Source organism: Opisthorchis viverrini (assembly GCF_000715545.1).
Source record: "Opisthorchis viverrini unplaced genomic scaffold opera_v5_70, whole genome shotgun sequence".
Lineage (NCBI taxonomy): Eukaryota > Metazoa > Platyhelminthes > Trematoda > Opisthorchiida > Opisthorchiidae > Opisthorchis > Opisthorchis viverrini.
The window spans coordinates 836,084-857,303 of record NW_008751726.1 but is presented as its reverse complement, the minus strand read 5'-3'; the positions used below and the strand labels follow the sequence as shown (position 1 = coordinate 857,303).

General features: G+C 44.1%; 1 protein-coding gene across 1 annotated transcript in view; it reads right to left on the bottom strand.

Annotated features, from left to right (window-relative positions):
• Window positions 1-791: 791 nt before the first annotated feature.
• T265_04328 (hypothetical protein) overlaps window positions 792-21,220 on the bottom strand; it is a gene marked incomplete at both ends in the record, with an annotated part of 57,569 nt that continues 37,140 nt past the window's right edge. Inside the window, 3 exons of the mRNA XM_009169037.1 lie at window positions 792-1,517; window positions 9,336-10,155; window positions 16,506-18,297. Of these exons, the coding sequence (XP_009167301.1) occupies window positions 1,011-1,517; window positions 9,336-10,155; window positions 16,506-18,297 (3,119 nt within the window). The remainder of the gene's footprint in view (window positions 1,518-9,335; window positions 10,156-16,505; window positions 18,298-21,220) is intronic.

The window sequence follows — 21,220 nt, the reverse complement described above, 5'->3', positions numbered from 1 at the left end:
GGTGTATTCTGGATACTTTTTAATGCTACCTAGCTACTGTTTCTCAACCATAATAGCCATTCGATGAATTTGCCGAGAACGCTACTTTGCTTACAAAAACTGTGTTCTGTATTTTACAGAATCCCATAATCTTTCGAAACCAGAGAAGAGACGGGATAGGTGGATGTGCATCTCATTGTCTGAGTCTTGTAAAGAATGAACTCCCAGTTAGCGAAAAAATTAATCTTCGAAGTCATAACCTGCTTTGCCTTGTCCCGTGAAAACACACGTGCAGATGAGCTAATCTCTTTCGACCTTATTATTGTACAGGTGATGATAGCCATAATATAACTCAGAAGACATGTGCACTAATAACAGCTTTACTATGGCTTACAGTAGTTTACAGTAGCGAGTTGCATTACGTGTAAAATAAATGCAATGCGAAAGGTGGAGCAAGTCAGAAGGGGAACTTATCGTTCGTTAGAGTTCCTGGGTGAAAGTTCGGACGGCGGGAACATGTTTCCCCCGCAGTATAGCTGCTACACATGTTCCGTGATTGTCCGTGGACTTGAAGAGTTTGGTTGACTCCCTGCCCCCTGCACGCGCGAATGTGTGTGATGACCATGTCGTGTTGTCCTATATATAGGAAGGTTTGACGCGTATATAATACCTAGAGTCGTTCCGATGTGTACAAGACGGGTCTAGGTCTTGGAAAGCGGGACAGGGTTTTGTCACGTGAGCTGAGTGTTTGCGGAACAAAGGAATCGCGTGACCTAGTGAGCACGGATGCACTAGACCTATTGAGCGAAGTCGGTTGTAGGAACAAGGAAGTGACCCCTACAACCTTAAAATAGACATCAGTTGAATTCCTCCAGCGCAGTCAAGACGCTATTTTCTTGGTGGAATTAGGAATGTATTGTATACTGAAACAACAGGAAATAACTGCCAAGTAACATAATAGCAAAGTGAGGAGAAATATTTACAGTAGGTAAGGGATTTCGTCTCAATTAGACGTCCGCATGGGAGATTGTCTACTCATGAACTTGGATGACAATTTTTCCACGAACACCTCGACCACGTAGCCTCTCAAAAGCCTCGGGAACTTGACCAAATAGAAACACACTGTCCACATACACTTTAAGTTCACCAGTGCTGACCCAACGCAGCAAGTGCGTCAGACGTTTTCCACTTGGTTGGAAAAAGGCCCACCGAAATTGACTCTGTCGTCTACCTTTTGATGCAATCCAGGGAAACAGTTGAAGACTGGCCAATTGGGCAAAACTAACACCCCCACCAAGAACGAAACCAAGCTGATCAACGAGTGAAAGAATAGGAGGATTTAGGCTAACATACCGTGCACCACAGTCTGGTTTGAGGTAGTCAAACAGAGAGGGAGGCCGTGGGAGACTGAATTCCAACAGTGACTGGAGGCTTAACTGAGGCGTACTCAGAAGTTCCTTCAGCAGTACGGGGCGCACGCAGTCGATAATGATATCATACTTCATTCCAATTGGAGGCTGATTCGGATAAACAATCACCTAAAAACCAAGAAAGAGTTCTGTGAAAAATAGATCATAAGTTCTCCGTCAAATATGATAACGGCTATACAAATGTCACCAGCTAGCCTGGGGATGGGTTTTCTATGCCAAAGCTTGTTTTCTGTTTTTCCTGCCCTGGACTCACTTCAGAATAACAACAAGACCCAACAAACCATTCAAATCAAGTGACATCGTAATAAGAGTACATGTTTTGAGGGATTGGGTATTATCGGATGGTTCTTTCTGGGCTTGGCAAATGTGGCTTTATTTCGGTCCTCGTACTTTCTTCTGGTGGCACGGCGACTGGCCATTAAAGAAGTACGGCTGAATGATTGTTATTACTCCTTCTGGTTATGACTTCGCACGCTCCTCTCAAGTCAACTAACAAGGAATGCTAAAACAAATAACCCGAATGGTCACAGGAGCGTGCTAGAACACCATTTGGCGGTAAACGAATGACAAAAGGCGGACTCTTGTTGCCTGGCTTGGCGCCGATCACAAATAAGTGTGCGGCGGTTTTCAGGCTACGCATCGACGGGCTCTTACGAAGCGGAAGCGACCATCTTCCAATCATTTACAGCTGGGCAGGTCGACGTGCACAAATATCCAAAACCGTTCAAATTCGAGCTTACGATGAATTGTACTTTCCCGAAGCTTACCACAAGAATGAACACGACAGATCGCACCATTAGAATAGGAAAGCACACCTATTGTCAGGTGGTGGTGGGGGTCCAATAAAGTCCAGCCACACGAGCACTTTTGCACAGAGTTGAGCTCGGTAGTCTGATAGCGGCCGATGGGACAGCATTCAGCGTCAACTGTCGTGCTATTTTCGATCGACTACTTGTAACCCCATAAAACACGTAAAATGACTGAGTTGGATTAACTTGACCCGTATCCATTGGGTGGTTAAGGAGTACGCTGCTACCTGACTTTTCAGTGCAATTCCGATAGACTTCGGATCATTCACTCTGATTTTCTGTGCATAACTGTCAGTCCGTCCCATTTACTGCACAAGTCTGCAAACTGCTTTCAATATCCGGATATGTAAGAAAGGCCGATGAATAATCTTTGGAAAATCGAGCAAATAACACAGAGAAAAGCTGCACGTTCTGGTCAATGAGAATTTTAGTGACATTTCACACAAACGAAAATCAGTTCGTCATCTAACGGATGGAGGTAGAAGGATTAGCTCACCAGGGGAACTCCAGACGAGGATCTCACAAGTGCGACAAGAACGTCAGAGGAGAATTGGTATCGCTTAGAGTTTGTTAGAAAGCGTACACCAATGACGGAGAAGCAGCGTTTGAGAGTACATTAAAAGACCGATAAAACAGTCACTCAAAAGCACGTTTAACATTATTGAACTAAATCCTCTATCTTAGAATGTACTACTCACTACGAATCTAAATGACAAGTTGTCGGTTCCGGACTCATCAGTCGTGCTTTACTCAGGTGCACTGGAAACTATGCAGGTCGTAGCACCCAAACGCTCATCGCAGAGAAACCGAGCGCATAAACCAAATCGGGGTTAGAGAAACAGCACAAACCTGAACCATTTAATGGGTACAGGTCGCCAGATCGACTCGATATTTTGCGCTATTAGTCGAGTCCCAATAATCCATCAAAAATAGCTTCATATTTAACGCCGAATGCGTTCATATCGATTACTGTCAGACTACTGTCTAACTGTGTACGGAAAGATGATTATATCAATAAGCCTGATTGCATCGACCATCGATCGGCCAAACAAGATTACACATCACTATTGTCACATGACTATTATCCACTCTCCCAGCCGTCTGATTACTGACTCCGTAATTGTGCATGTCGTTTCTGTGTGTGTCTGTCCACTTACTTGCAACTGTAAAAAACCACGAAATATTTACATATATATTCCCAGAAAGGTGAACATTTCTCGTTCTGACAGGGTAATAATAGAGTGACGTTCGTTACACTACATCGTGGCATACAACATGCTGAACAATCAGTCCACGCACTCCGAGACAGTCTACAAAGCTAGCATGACCAGACCATTATATGTATGTTTATATACACATGATATTTATTATTATATAGTATATATATGGTTGATAGTGTGAGATTTGGGTTTTTGTTGAGCTTTTGTCTTGTAAGTGAAGCCAATCTATGGTGAGAAGCCAAGAAGAAATCTCCACATAGTATATACATAACGACGCGCTTACTGTGCTGTGATTTGAGTCTAACATGAACCTCCAAGTGATCTTGTGTAGGACTGTTAAACTAGTAGTATCTCTGCCTGCGTGCCTCCACCGAATTTTATTCCAGCTCTGCACCAAGAGTGTAATACAACCGAATGACTCGACGGATGTTGTTGGCTGTATGAAGAGACTGTCTCTCAGGAATGTCACTGCCTCTATGCCACAATATCGTTCATGATGAATTGCTTGGTAAACTCAAGTAACAACCTAAGATCATATGACTTTGCACACGCAATAACATCACCCTGTCTTCCACTGTAAATTATAGAGAGGAATTACGACCGAATGTATTGCAAGACCACTAAACTGCCTTCCTGAAACGAAAGGCACACAGCGATCTGAACAATGAAACTAGGGAATAAGGACAAACAGCGATTCACGGTACACCTTTTCAAGTCGGCAGGATATCTTGGGCATGCATCTTTTGCAGTAATAAAATGTTCATTCCATTACGGGTTCTGATCAGAATGAATTGTTCACCATTTGTCCAATCTATCAGTACGCATGCGATTGAATGTAACGTAATCAAAAATCACAAAGGGGATGTGGCCATAATATTAACCGTACAGTCTACAAGTCAGTCCTAACATTAACCAATGACTAACAGCAACCATGGAATAACGCAACACAACCTTAGTACTTCGTTCGCCAGAACGCACTGCACTGGAGAACAAGCTCCTATGGTTTATTTAGTTTATTTAATTAATTTAATTTGGAGAGCACATTTAAGGGGATATCTGCTCCCGCAAACACGAGGTACTACGGACTGCTTACGCTGATAAAGTGGCCCAAAAAACTTAACGGTGAACATGACTTAATGGACACGATGACAACTCCAAAGCCTGATTATTTCCATCGAAAAACACCCGTGAACAAGACCAAGATACCGGTGCAACGGTGATACTACTGATGGGGAGGGCATGTGAGTAGTATGTTTTCTTATAAATTCGCTTTGCGTCTCTTGAAAAGGGGGATCTATTGCGGAATTTGTGGAGTTCCTTTGTAGCATTTGCTTAGATTTGAGCAACAGTCAATGCATATCCAGGAAAGTTCAGAAAGACGCGTTCAAAGAGAAGATGGATATTCAGTTTTTTGTAAACAAGATGCATATGAGAGTCTTGCTTCCCAGTCCAATAGTCTGTAACTGTTCAGTTGGCATCTTCTGATAAATAACTCCGCAGCGAAGGCCTTCTTCCTTTCACCAGTACCTGACCTAGTATCATCCGGTTGCCCCAGTAGACAATGAGGCGCAAACATTGCCGTGATAATAAAATTCGGTTGTATCGTGGATGGAATGGAGAACCCCGGCTGAAACCAGACCAAACTTGTGCAGTACGTTAAATTGAAGAGTAGATTAAACGAGTTTGTTGGGTCTGTCGTGAACACCAACCTAATTCACAAAAGCATGTAATTCACTCTATAATAGACTGTTTCAGTAGGGTAACGGATGCTGAACACTAATCACCCGATTAAAAGTACAATGATAGACATTTGAGTCTATTTGTATGCAGTTCTGCGCCACGAGCACTTCGAAATCAAAGTTTTGGACATAAGACTAATGAACGCGGAAAACTGCTTTGGACACATTGTTTTCGAAAAAGTTTGGTAACAATCGGTAGATTCATTGCTGGGCAACGTTTCGTTTTTGACACAAAAGCTTCGTCAGGCCAAGTGACTAGGTTCCGAGGTTGATCGAGATTTAGGGCGGAAGGAGAACCAATCAGCTAAGTCAAGCTTAATCTCTGTTGGGTGCCGGCCGAGGGATTTTAGTGTGTTAGAGTGGCTGAACAAGGGTTGGGTCGGTGGGTCCAGCCTAGGTTCTAGTTCTTCTGGGTCGGTTCATTTGATGGTTCCTCTTGAACTTCGTTTAAACCTTCTGTCAGTCTGTGTGGGTGAGGTAGTGCTAAGAAAGTTGTGTAAGAGGGATGCTGTGACCTTTGGTCGGTTGGGGTTTCCACCCCTACCCCCCGGTTTTTTCTAATGATCCTAAGTGGATTGACAACCACACCGTCACGTGTCAACTCGGCTTACCTAAGACCGCTTTCCATACGCTCGCTAGCTGCACACCCTCGATTCTATTCACGCTGTGATGTTTAGTAACTTCCACCGCCTCGGCTATCAGCCGTTGTGGTGTGAATCGTCTTGAAACTTCCACATTCTCGGCTGATGACAAATGTTTCCGCTTCAAACATCGCAAGTAACCACCGATCGATTGCATTCACTGCTTTATTTCAGAACAGCCTAATTGCTTTTCTCCACGTTTTTTTGCAATGACCTGATCGGGCGTCGAGATTACTCGTAATGAAGCAGCTAAGCAAGTTGACAACTGCCTGTAGAAATAAACAAAAGTGGCGAAAAGTTCTGTTGGCAGCCGAAACCGGGTGGTCGATTTCTCAGCACCGATGCGTCTCAGTTCATCTAATGTGCTTTCATTCATATGAACAACCACCAGAAATCCGGCTCCACGTTCTCATTGAACGTGCTGCAAGGTTTCGGACCCGTATAATGTACCTACAAATTCATGTAATCGTCTTTGGTTAACCATCTGGGTTCTTCTGACGAAAGCTCGGTCTCCTCGGAAGTGCCTCTAGAGGCGAACAGGAAGTCCTCCCAACTAGCCGCCCCTCAAAATGAGAACCAGCCGTTGGGTCGACATGTAAGATAACGAAGTACATATTTTCCTCCGTAGCCAAAGTTGCACGTAAGATTGGCGTTAAGTAGATACTTTAGAGGATGCGTGGAATCCCATTTTCTGTGATTAATTCACGAGGAGGCTGTTCATTAGCGAATTATGAAGAATTGCCATCTGTTGCTAAAGATGTGGATACACGGTAGTTTGTCACACTGGTAAAACTGGTGAAACCTATCATAGTGACAGACTACCACAGTGCGATNACATATATGTATATATATATATAATATTTAGAAGACCCTCAAATAAAGTATCGAGACGAGACCTGGTTAAAGTGATTCACTCTGAGAGGTCACCATTCCGGGGAACGAGACCAAATCCTTATTTTTATGTGATGAGAAAGCTGTTCCTACGTCAAACATTAAAATTTATTGGAATTCTGTAGTTCATTAATATTCCATACCATTCTCTATTGAATCCCGTATGACGCATAATCCTCGCAGAATGGGCATTACACATGTGAGATTACTGAATCAGGTGATGTACTACTCTTCCTCTGATCCTAAAATCGATATGGTGTTAGGTGTCGTTTACCGTTTCACCTTCCTATGAGTTACTTGGGTGGTCGGCAACAAACCTGTCACCTAGTAAAGAACATTATCCACGATAAGGTAGTAAACCTCAATTTCATTATAAACCAGTTGGTGCATTAGTCAAAAGTCACAACCTCTGATTCACGCAATCTATGGTCGAACACAACCAGGCGACAGGATGATGAGCTTTGATCTCAAGTGTCGTGTGCACCAACGAAATGTACAGTCCTAATTTAGCCAGAATTGTCCGGATCCTGGCATGTTTCCATGCCTCCACCTAGCTTGAAGACGGAGTCTACTCAACGACTGGTGTGAAAGTGGAGTTATTAGTTTACGCCAGAGCATGGCCAGAAGCAGTCTATCAAAACAAAAACATACGAACTAGACTTGCTTGGTATCATTAGACCTGCAGGGGCTGTCTGGGGACGGAGTAAGCTATGATAAGTTTACCAGTGCGCTTCCAGCGTACACAAACTGAGACGCACATGATGTACGAATGTATCTTCCGGACACATTATGTGAAAAGTCTCGCAACTTCGTTTTTCGGCGACACTCTAATTCTTATATTGATCATCGGTAAAAGCTTTAATTAACAGAGTGATGCAACATTTAACTGAACTAAACTGTCTTAATTTCACCTTTGGGGACAGGAACACCTCAGTCGTCATGATGAGGTTGCCTACGGAGTTGAGGCACTCAGTTGGATTGCATTACACAATTGAGTTCTCATCGGTCAACTGAGCTCGCAACACTTTGAACTGTTATTCGAGTTGAGTAGAAATATTGAACCGTTGATCTTACACTACATTAGATAGTTCACAATTTGCTGCATTACAGGACAGTCACGAAAGCGCTCGTTTGTACAAAAAGAGGGAAAACTTCCAGTTATCAAGTTTATCTAGGAGTATTACGAATGACACAGTTAGACAGACACCAATTGCAATGCAAAACGATGTTTACATTTCTTGAGTTCTAAGAATATGTGGTCCCCGTTTGGGAAGTAGCGGGGCTACGACTGTCAAAAACTTCTGGTCTACAGGCTAAACCTAGCTGGCTGGAACCAAAGTTCGTTCCACTTTCTAATGAGCACTAGCTTGACATTGTCTTCCTAAGATGACAAGACCATGGACAGTATAGTTAATAAACTATCGTTAGATTGTCTGTCATTATGGTGTGTTGTTGAGTGGCACCCGCTAACAGTCGTAAGATGCTGTAGTGAGCGAATCGATTGAGTATGCCGATAAGCTGATGATAATAGGGGTCGCTCCCATTGTGATGCCACTATGTTGAGACCGGTTGATGGTTTATATCAGGTCTCTGCTCGCCAGGGGTGGAATGGCTCAGTGGTAATAGAGTGAATTTACTGACCGGAAGGTCCGTGGTTCGAACTCGACCTCTGCCTCTCGACTCCCCCTGTCTAGGCTTTGGCAACCTGACAGTATCCCAGCCCTCGTGGTGGCGTGGCAGTTAGGCATCGAAAAGGTGCTACAGCTGAACGATTCTGCTCTCTAACCTACCCATCTTATTCCCTCGTGTCTACAACGGCGCCTGAAGCTCGCGTGTTGCATTGCATTCGGCTCAGCAAGAACCATTCATGGCTCTTGTATTATATACACTATACATATATGTATATACGTATATATGGTCTCATGCCTTGATTCGAGTAAGGATTAAAAATGATTATAAGACCTACCATCAATTCCCATTCGAAAGACAGCTCGGAACTTTGAATGTAGCGAAGCTTCCGTTATTTTGGAAGATACAGCCCAAAACTTACAAGCTTAGTGACCAGCTGACTTATAGCTAAACATATATTTCCGTAGTTTATCTCTTTTAGTACCTTTCGTTTGATTTCCACTGCATCGGGGACGATCGCTTCAACTACAATTTATAGTTATATCCCGGCGGCATGGGTCTTTGCGAATCCTATAGACAATCTTGTTGAGACACTGAAACAGCATACCAAGTGGAAATACAATGTAAACTAGCCGCAAGATGAGTAATTTCAGAATGAGACACGAGTGAACTCTGCCCTGCGCCGATATGGTAAACGTAAAAAGGAATAAGTAGCCTCATGTCACAGAGATCTAAGGGAACTGATCACATCTACAATAACGAACGAGTCACAGCAGGAAGGAAGCACAAGGGCTGGGAAAATGTCAGGTTGCACAAGTCTAAACAGGGGAAGTTGAGAGACAGAGATCGGGTTCGAATCAGGGACCTTTCGGACAGTAAATCCGCGCCCTAACCACTGAGCTATCTCGCTCCCATGTTAAAACAGTAATTACTATGGGACTGACAAAGCAACACTGTATTAGAGATGACGTAAATAGAGAAAAGCTGAAAAACTTACCTCCTCAACGTTCAATTCCTTCATGAGTTCTTGAGCTTTAGCATCCGAAGGGCACGTTACATGAACACGAGCACCCCAGAGTTTTGCTAGCTGAGATGCAACCAGTCCAACTCCACCAGTAGCTCCAGCAATCAAGATGATTGGTTCGCGGGGAGGTTTGGAATTTTGTTGTAGAGGAAGAGAAGGCTTGAGTCCTCCACACTCCAAAGCAGACCAAGCGGTAAGGCCAGCATATCCAACAGCAACTGCTTCAGTTGAACTCACATTCTCTGGTATACAAGCAACATCAGCTGCTGAACAAACAATATATTCAGCTAGCGAACCAGATCCGGTGCTACTAAGAAAGGGCCAAGTAGCTCCTGCTATGCGCTGACCTACTCGAAGGTTAGCATACTGAGGAGATCGAGAACTCAGTACCGACGGACCACAGCCAACGACTTGACCGGCAAAATCCCTGCCGGGAGTAAATGGAAAATCTGACCCATATTCTGCTGGATTTGACTGAGCACATGCTGAAATGAACCGACGAGCATACCGAAATGTAGTCGCACCGTATCCATACATGAGCAGCAAATCAACAGGATTTAATGAGGCTGTGGATAACTTGATGAGTAGCTGATCCGGACGATTTATCGTAGGTATTCTTCGAGTGAGTGTTCGGTGTAGCTCTTTGGTTAAGTTGTCGGTCCCAGGTTCGAGAAAATTCAGGCATTGCCATGCGCTCATAAGATAATCGGTTGGAAAAGGACGGTCACATTTTGCAGTCACTGGGATCTGGTTAGGTACTTTGGATAGAAGTCTGAAAATTAAGCTCATCCTGCTGAAATGAAATCAAAATTCAGATGTGATTTTTCAAAATCACAATAAAAATTTGTTCTCAAAAGTCCTCCGAGAAAAATGCTGCTGCATTATTGAATGACCATGAAGGGTAGTAGGTGACCCTCAAGGGTTCCTCAACAGTCCTTAGTAGTTTACATTACTGTTAGTGACCCAGTTGGACTTATACACTTGGCGCATAGACCAGATATTGCGATTCGTAAACCGTTGCTCAAAGAGACTTCAACTGCACTGTGATAGTGACCCAGTTGGACTTATACACTTGGCACAGACCAGATATTGCGATTCGTAGACCGGTGTTCAAAGAAACTTCAACTGCTTTGTGGGCTACCTCGAATGGAGCACTGGAGTGCTAAAATTTAAACCCTGATGTCCAATTTGTGAAATTTGCAATGAGTCATCTGAAAACGTTAGGTCTGATAGCAATTCAAACTCTATAGAACGAATGACTATATTTCCTCTCACGAAGGTCATAGAGAACAGTCAATGTCCCAAGACGGGGTCATTCGCAGGAGACACACGTGACAAGTCTGTTAACTAGTATGCCAGTAAAGGAAAAAGAAAGACAAATAAATATAACTAACAGATTCTAGTCTGTCACTCCGGAAGACTCCATAAATTCAGTAAAATTTCAAATGAGAAGACTATATGAAGTAGATGACAGAGACGCTGTGATGGCGCAAAAGCTGAGATGCGGGACCCAAATTGGAAACAACCGCAATCCAACTGTGCTCCTGATCTGTCTAGGTTTGGATTAAGTCGTCGTCACAGCATACCATCAGTGTCACAACACTGATGCATCCGTCGTACTGGACTATGTATCCATAGTTCATTCCTAGTAGACTTTCCGAATTAGTCGGAAACGATGAACAACTGGACAGCAAAACGGAAGCCAATCAGGAGTTTAGCCTTCAGTAGACAAAGCCATGTGACGGACCTGGACGATCGAAGGATGCCTTACATGAAGAAGGTATTCGTGATAAAAGACAGCTTCCTCCGACCTCCGAGATCACAATGCCTACTTTTTACGAAAAACTGGAGCATTTTCATATACGATCACAAAAAGAGGTCAGGCTCCCTGGTTTTCGATATAGCCGACGGTAGTGAATCGGGAGCAACAGTGAAACAGTGAAACGTGGCTGTATGAATATCACTATCTAGGTGAAAGCAGTACTGTCAAACGTACACCCTATATTGGTAGTTACGTCAACATTCGTGGAGTAGAGATTGAATAGACTGGTCGACCAGTCAAATACCTTCTCCTTGAAAGCTGTATCGAAGTGCACTCGTTTTAAAGGTCGTGTTGATTTGCTACTTGACTAACCAAACCAGAGGATATACACAACTGGATGTTAACTTTCCAAGTTGATCATCTTAGTCACTGGGCTACCGATAATCAGGTCACACTCAGACGTGAAAACTGTTGCACGGAAACAACATGAACTAATCAATCGATCTTTTTTACTAACAGCTAGAACGTAGGCATCCTGCGAGAAAGAGGATAAAACAGAAGAAACCATGCACAGGCTAAACAGCTTAACCATGGAGGTGAGTCGTAGCCTAAGGACCAGCCAGTAGAGCTCGAAAATCACAGCAAGAGCTGCTGGCTTGATCAAGGCATACTATTCGACCGACGCTAGTTGAAGGAATCATGACGGAGGCATGAACCGCACTGCTCCTGCTTACTTACCACAAAGCAGATGCGAAAGCTACCTAGAGAAACAAAGCGGTTTAGTAATACTGAATGTTACTAAACAAATATCGCTGCGCAGGTTGATGATAACGGGGAATACATTTATGATATCCGGAGAATCATGCGAGATGCGAAAAAATCAGTGTCCATCTTCCATTCATGCAAAGTTGCGCAAATTCAAGAGGAATTCTATAATGTTGGAAGAACACTCCCCTAAACCTTACAGATATTAAACTTTTCCATATTCTCACAACAGCCAACACTATGGCACGATTTGACTGTTGATTTTTTTCATTTGTCCCGTCTAGCAAGCAAATCCATGACTTGAATGTAAAATAACTCTATGCACAAATTACAGAATGGTAAGGAACATTGCAGTTTAATTGACCACACACGGATATGATTCTCTACCCAGAAGCACAAGCCATCCACGATCAGCTTTGGCAATGTGCGCAGCTAATTTCCAAACAAAACTCCAGTCAACTGGGACAATTTATGTAGGGGTAATGCCTGTACGGTCGTGCAAGCACTCAAACTGGACCAAAGAATCCATATTCTTGAAGTTCGTGGAGTTTTCTACGGAATGATGAAGTTTCTTCGTCTTCTTCTTTATAGTACTCCGCATCAGAGCGCCCACTCCCTTGATGGAAGGCTGTCACACTCAAGGGGAGGTTTATGAGTGGGATTACAGCACCAAAGGTAATACATACATACCATCAGCAGTCTATGAACCTGACCACTGTTGTCATCATCAGTTGTAAATCATATATAGATGGTACAGCGATCTTGGTTGCAACATCGGTTTATTAACTTTAATGACCACCAGGTTCCTCTAATGGCGTAGTTCGTTAAGGACGAAATCGGGAATTTCGGTCTTGGTATGCGTTCTCTACAGAAGCGCAACAGATAGTCGTGTCATTGTGAGCCAGGCTTTTTATGGGTTACGGATTGGAGCGAAGTTCTTTTGAGGCCAAAAATGGCGTACTGATCTTTCGCGTCCCATCGCGCAAATCCCAGAGCTAACTAGAAAAGTGCTACAATTCTCCCATCGTTACCATGAAATGAGAAATATAACACTGTCGTTATTGCCTACTCCCAACTGCATTACAGTTTTTCTATTCTAATAATGTCCCAACTTTCTGTTTACTGTTTGGATAGTTTTCGAACTTCAGCACCCCAAAATAAGAAACCTCCCGACATTTAACAACCTTTGGAGGAAAGAATTCTGGCCAACCAAGAAAATTCCGCTACAAACCCGCGAGAACACAGTAACAACGAAAATCTCACCATCATTGCTCATCACTCAACTCGGTCACATCGTTTTCTCACACGTGCGGGCTCCCACCCTTCACGTTCATATGTCGGAATAAAACTGCAAGTATCCAACAATGTAAAAGGGATACATACTACGGACGGGAGGATAGTTGACCAATCCATGCGTACTCACGAAAAATGAAATTGACGAAAGCAACTCGCTGCTACAGTTCAACCGTTTATGGATGCATTCAGTAACGCATGGACAACAAAGACCCTTTTCGTTTGACGGGAGCTGACTGAATGAGTGGATTGAATATGTCATTGTCTTTTTATCCGAAAATGATAAGGGTAATCTCCTCCCGCTTGGTTCCTGGAGGACGTGCATTCATGGGCAAGTTCAGCTGTCACGAAAGCCTGCCTGAACGCATGAAGTGAACTTGACAACAGCAGACTTTGACGCTAAGTGCACTCTTTAACAGGCGTCTTTGATGTATGTGTTCAAAAAGTGTCTGGGACTCAGTCATCCGTAGGTGTGGACCTTGGTTCGGCTGACGAAAAGCGTTCTTCATAAGACTTCTATAACGCGACTGATCATTCCAGTTGCGGTGCTTGGCTATGAAAACAATGGTTAACTGCATACGTGACTGGTGTACGGTCTGGGGACATTACTTCAGCAGATAAAATGTGCTAAAACTATTTCCAAGTACCATTAGGCCGAAATCAGATTATTTTCGGAAGCAATCGGTAGATTTGAAATATGAATGGTGAGAAACAGCCCAGTATAGGGCTGATTCTAAAAACAGTGAATTTCAAATGTCCACGGAGTAGCTGCCATCCTGGACTAGAAAGTTGCATATTGTTTTCATTCGACGCCGATTGTGGTCAAACCGCAGGATGCTTGCCCATAGTAAGAAGCCACAATCAGTTTCCGCTAAGCAAACCGTGGCGGTGCGCGCAAGAAATTGGCGTCGATGAGAACTCGGTGCGCGAACGTCCAAAGTAGCCAGAAGGGTTAACCCTATTCCACGGCGTTGAAAAACAGAACCTGACGGGACCGACAGAAGGATGGTATTGGCAAGCGGCATAATGCAGGGTTTTAGTGTAGTATATATCCATAGTATTTGAAGTGCAGCACTCGCCCTAACTAATGACCCTACCTGGAACAACTCGACGTTGTATACAGTGCAGGCAGGCGTAGAGCTACTCGTTCCTCTATCGTGAGGTTAGCACTCTAATAAGACAAAATTATTCTGGCTTTCCAAAGGTCCTACTAGGGAGGGAAAATCGTCAATGCAGTGCCAATAGTCACCCTCGTCCGGAAAGCCATCTCAATGAGCCGTTCTAAGAATGTCTCTTTTGATGGACGTTCTATCCAGAGGGGGATAAGTGCATTTACTTTGGTTATGGGCTGCAAAGTTACTGCTTCCCAGGGTTAGCGCCACATATGGTCATCAAAGTGGGAAACCATGTCCGATACATTTAGTCGAGACTTGTGAAATGCCCACCTAAATGAGCGGAATAAAAAATAGTTCAACTATAGATGGCCTAGATTCCATGCCACCCATAGGAAGCACGAGGGCTAGGATACTGCCAGGTTGCCCGAGCCTACACAGAAGTCGAGATGCAGAGGCTGGGTTCGAAACGCGAACCTTCTGGTCATTAAATTGGCGCTCTACGCACTGAACTACCTCGCCCCGTTCGGCATTAGGATAATATTCAGTCGAACAACAATGAGTCGGGCTTGAAAACCAACTATTGAAGGAAACGGAACGCTGATAAACCGAGCAGCTATTAAGGACAAGTAAACCTGACTGATTTCGGCTATGCTAATTTTTGGGAATTAAAGCTATATTTTATTCGCAGATTACAACAGAATGCTCAAACACTACATAAAATGAAATCACTCCAAGGCTTCACGGTGAATGCATACCGATGAGTGTAACGAAAAAACCCGAGGAGCAAAGCGCATAGATATCGACCAGGCAGAGACTTCGCTTCCTTAAGTCGACCTCCAAGTATCTGACTAGCTCAACCCAAGTTTGAGTGGTTCACCTCTTGTCCTGACGAGGTTACCCTGGTTAGTCCACATCAAAGTAGAGGCAACAAGACCGAATTTACTTGTTATTAACCACTTTCGCAAATCAATGAATTCACGGGGCTATGAAATGCAATCGTTCAGCGATAACCCACGAACACACTGACATCTGAACAAAATAGGCTAACATACTCGAATTCGACTGATTTACATTGTTTGCCCGATGCTTCAGATGAAGATCTGTTCATCGTCCTGGTAGTCGGAGTAAGAAACAACCATGTGTGGTACATGCCTCACCAATTGTCTACTTAGCTTTATCTGTTGCTCTAGCAATTCTGACTCTTTATCGAGGACTAGCCTGCGAACTACTTTAATGCAGATACACTGCAGTCAACTAACGCTTTTATGATGCGAAAAGACAGATAAAGACGTGTGAAGTATTCGGATTGTGACAGCCAAGTCGCACAGCCATTAGGTTAGACTAGTCGCTGTATTGATTTTGTAGTTGCAGTCATTTAATTTAATTCACACGTTTCGGACTGACAAACACTGAGAGCATTCCGAAAACGAGTGCAGCAGACAAAATACGCAGACCGATCAGTATAATCAACCTCCGGTTAGATCCCAGTTGCAAAGTATGGTCCTTCGTAAAGTGACTGGTCAAGACGAACGGCTGAAGTGGCCGTAAGCAGTCATTTTAGTAACTCAACTACCCATAAAATTCACTGGCTGGATTGGGGGTCATCTAGTCCTGAGTTCATCGACACATAACTGCTGAGCAAACTTTCGCGTCACCGATTTCTCTGAGTCCATCTGGCGTGCACTAATAAGTCTAAATGCCTAGTGGTTGAGCGTTTCGGGATCTTCCACCCTAAATACGGTTTTTCGCTGTGACAAAATGGGCACAATTGACAGCAGTTCTGTGGACAGACAGTATGTTTTTTATTCTGATAAGATGATTCGCTCGAAACACTGTACCGGGTTCCAAAGGCTTGCAATCGCAGATAATGCAAAATCTGCAATGGCGCATACAAAGCTAAGAATTAAGAAATACTGATCTGCTTCGTTAAATAATCTATCAAAAGATATAAAAACTAATCACAAGATAGTTAGACGGGTGGAGTAGACAAGTATCAGAAAAAATCAAGAAATCACAAGTGCATCAACCACTGAATCGACCGGCAGTTCGTTTTGTTCGGGTTTAGAGGGCGGTAGGACAAGCAGAAGGTTGAAATCGACACAACTCGCGAGCCTAGAGCTCATTTGATCGCCCAAATGCTCAAAGGTTGCGCAAGGAATCGATGCAGATGCGACGGTGCTGTCGTTGCAGGAGTCTTGCCATACTAACCGAGCACGTCGATAGTCAGGCCGATCCCCAAGGCTCACCGAATGGAGTAGGCGAACTCTTATGCGCGGAAAAGTCCAATCTGTCTCTGGGCGGAGCTCCAGTTGACGCAGCAATGGCAAGACAAACAAATGTGTAGTCACGAATGCTGAGACTGGATTGCCAGGCAAGCAAAACACCAGAACTTTCCGTGATTTTAAATCGGAATACAACGGGACGGTGGCAAACTTGGTCGGCTTTCCAGGTTTCATGAATACACGAGAAAAGTGTACTATGGCGCCAAATTTTTCGGCCAAAACAGTGGCCACAAGGTCATGTTCTCCCATACTAACTCCTCCCGTGGTTATTAAGATGTCACATAAGCCAAACGCTCGCTGGAATGTTTCTATCAGTAGATCCTGTTGATCCGACACTATTCCTAAATCCACGGTATTGGGGAAACCATGTTTGCGAAGCAAAACAGACAAGGCTGGAAGATTGGAGTCGATTATCGATATCGGTTCGAACGGGGAAGTTGGGTCGACCAATTCGTTCCCTGTTGAAAAAATTCCTATACGCGGCTGTTGAATACATGGAATATATCCACCCTGAGATAAGCTGTCAAGAACCGCAGGCGGCAGATTCGTTCCATGATCTGCCAACAAGTTGGCGAAATTAGTACAGGGCGATAGTAGTCCTGCACCAGCTAATAAACCGATTTCAGCTGGACCAAGACGTAAACCACGTTGAAAGACGTAATCACTGGACAGATCGGTACCCGATGACCTGATGAATTCACCCACTTTTCGGGGAGGCGTTAAGACTTCAATCCGCTCTTCTTCTTCAGTAGGGAAACCGTTCTTGGAAGTCACCCGTTTTGTGGAAATAAGGCGAGTATGTTCCACTGGGACTACCGCATCAGTTCCAGGTGGTAAAGGACCACCGGTATTTACACGCATACACGTGCCCCTGGCGAGAGACACATCAGCTGGCTGTGGGTCACCGGCACATACAACACCAACAACTCGAAGTCTACCTGGTTTGCGGCTAAAGCGAACTGCGTATCCATCCATGACGCTGGCATCAAACGGAGGGATGGGGTGTTGTGCTCGGAGTGAACATCCAAGCACGCGATCCACTGCATTTTTGTAGAAAACCGGCTCAACTGTGAGGCGCGCCAACATGAGGGTGGCAGCTTGAAAAATCTTCGCCTGAGCCTCACTAACTGATATCATCGGAAACGGAGACTCCCTTGGACGAGAGGCAGCGCTCTTAGTGTTAGTTTCGAGAAGTGGTAGGGATAGAGCACGCACTTTGTTTGTGTTGTGTCCAACTGACCAGCCCCTGATCTGCTCGACCGCGTGTTTGACTATCGGTAAGAGAATGGGGATGCATTCAGAAACTGCCTTGGGGCTCCCAGGGATCGCGATAAGTAATACCTGGTCTCGTACTCCAGCTACAAAACGAGACAAGGCAGCCATTGGTGTATGCTGGAAGGAACAACCGTACAGTGCATGTTCCAGTCCAGAAAGCCGGCGACCTTGGCCAATTATTTTCAAAACAGTCTCAGGTGTTACATCTCGACCACTGAGGCCTGTACCACCGATGGTAACGATCACATGTACCAGGCCAGAGGCAATCCATTTCATAAGAAGTGCATGGATCTGCGCTTGGTCGTCCGGGACACAGTCACGCAAGGCCACAGAATAACCACCCTCTTCGACCAGTTTGACTGCCATCGGACCGCTCTCATCAACAGCGGAATTGAACGAACATGAGTCACTGATGGTCAAGATTCCGAATGAAATTTGAGGCCCTGAAAGGCAAAAAAATACATTGAATCAACGCGGGATTGACAGTGCCCTTAATTTACTTAGCCACCGTACGTAATTTGGATGTTTTGCGACACCCACCGGCCACGCTGAGTTAGCTTCCTTCCACTAACGAAATTAGTGTGGGTGAGACGATTAGACCCATCGTGAGCAATTAACTCTAAGAATTAAACTTGCTATCCCCAAAACTGAGTAACCACTACTTAAGCGGAAATGTTTTCGATTGCCAACGATATAAGCTTTCGAAAGTACCCAGGCAGATAGCATTATGGCGTGAAAATGATATAAACTACGTGTCTATCAAGTAATCTCGTAAGAAGACCATAAGTGTGTTGTTCATTGAAAAGCGGAAAATGCGACCAAGGATCAACAATAGCCGAAATAAAATAAGTTCTCTGATGGGAGAGTCACAATCAATGAGCGTTCTACGGGTGACAGTTGGGAAGTGAACCATAGAAGCGAGCCATCAACATCCCAACACCGTTGCCAGCAGTCAGTTCGCAGAACAGCCATAACTTACAACCTAGGATTATCTTCCATCGTCAGCAAGGAAGGAAACACTGATAGCCGGAAAAATCAAGCAAAATGTTTCGAAAAAGCGAATGGTTGAGTACCTGCAATTCCGTCATCAAAACTGTAAGAAATGGGTAAGGTATTGTAGGGTTAGCTTGCGGTGGGGAAACAACGACTTATGAGAGCAATGGTCCGAACTACGACATTAAACGAATGATTTTAATGTGTCAATCCTCACAAGTGAATAATCCCATAGGAATACATATTATACGTTGATCTGTTCTAGACAGAAGTGAAATACGTTGAAAAACGAATAATTCATGTTAGTAGACAAGTAATATTGTCATTGTAGTCAAACGGATGGCTAGGATTTTAGGCTGGCTAATCCATGATTGCTATTTCGCTCACAACTGGGAGTGCACGAATCAGGTTATTCTTTGTCGGCAAAGCACAGATTTCGGGCAGGCAAATTCAGTCACACTGATACACGTTCAGCTGTAACACCCTTGCGGTGCCTAACTGCCATGCCACCAAAGAGGCACGAGGGCTGGAATACTGCCAGGTTAGCCAAGCCTAGACAGAAGTCGAGAGATAGAGGTTTGGTTCGAACCACGGACCTGCTGGTCAGTAATTTCGCACTCTAACCAATGACCCAGCCCGCCCCACTGATAGTAACTGCTTTTACTCTGGGTACTTTAACACACAGATATGGCTCACTGCACTTTACAATGGCCGAAACAACCAGGTCTCATGCAAACCTGCAAGTTAACTTCGTATGGGTGAAAACTACGGTTAATCTCCACAATGGAACTTTCAACGCGAAGGCTGTCAGGGTATTCGTTGCTGATATATTGGTGAGCAAGCAGTTTTTCTAGAAGATGCTCTACTAAGACAATACCAAGCAGACCTATCAAGCAGGCTAGTACTACCGGCCTGGTTAAGCACAACCATTAATCAGTCAGCAGGACCCAGACAGCATTATTTCCACAACGGGGAATTCATAGTATTCAGTTGGTCAATCAGTAAATGGATATGTAACAAAAAAATCATGCACGACCACGAAATGCGTACGTGGTCAACCACCATAAGACGGCGAGAAGTGGGTTGTCCAGATGCAGTTCCGATGTTTAACTACTCCTGGTAAGAACTTCGTTCGTGACCACAACAATGGCAGATCACAATAAAAGTATTCGGTTGTCCTGTTGTTGGAAATTACCTATTAGTTTGCATCGGTAGAACCCTATACCTAAAGATAAGAGGAGAAGGATAAATAGGAAAAGCAAACGCGATTCCTCAACAGGTGATTCGGTTTTGGAAGAAATGCAATGAGCGATGGCGACAGAGCTGTCTGGTTAATCCAGTCTGACTCATCGATTAGGGTGAGAGGATAGCGAAACTGGCTGCTGACCTACAGTTCGGTGCGTTAACTAGTTGTTGAACACGTGGCAGTTAATCTGTTCGCCGGGTTTGTCAATCGGCTTGAAAGCTAGTGTGGAAGTTAATTGTCAGCATCGGCTAGCAGGCCAACTAGTTCTTGATTCAGAGCCAAAACACACTGTCAGTAAGCACAAATCCTAATCGCACACTATGAGACGTGCACACCTGGCACATACATCCATTTACAGTTGTACTACCATTGTGAGCTCGAGATGGCCAAGGGACTGAGGTGCGAACATACTTGACTGGAAAAACCATGGTTACAGTCCAACCCCAGTATCTTAACTGCTCCTATCTGAACTTGGACAACCTGGCAGTATCTCAGCTCTTGTGTTTCTTCGTTTGGAATGGCGACTAGGCACCGAAAGGGTGTTAAAGCTGAACAAGTACTTTTGATTACTGTTATCACAGTGGGCAGTAAGCCACGCAAACTAATATAGTTCGTCAACTTACTAGCGTCTGCTTTATGCAGATTATGTTCAACGGGCGACAGATTTGTGAACCGAAGAAGTATATGAACCATCATCGAAGGACCGAAACGACTAAATGCCAAAAACTCGTGAGATAAATGATAACTTAAACATGGATAATGAAGTAGACCGATTGAATTGAGACATGCAATGCAGAAAATTAGCAATGCGGCTTGACACATGCGTGCTATCCGAGCCAGCAAAGCCACGGAATTCATGTTTTGATTGAAGTATAAAAATATGTGGAATCAACCACTATTAAAAACCTTCGAATTAAGAGGAAGTTATCTCGGCTTGAGACTTGAGCATAAGCATCTGATGCAACTAGTACTCCTAGAACTACCTTAGTACGGAGGAACGTTTTCAGTGAAACAATAAGGCACACATTTCGCAGCCACCTTCATCGGACATTGTGTAATAGGAATTCATGTTTGAAGTCTGTTTATCACTGAACCTGATTTGATCCACAGCCTACTGCGATTGTTTA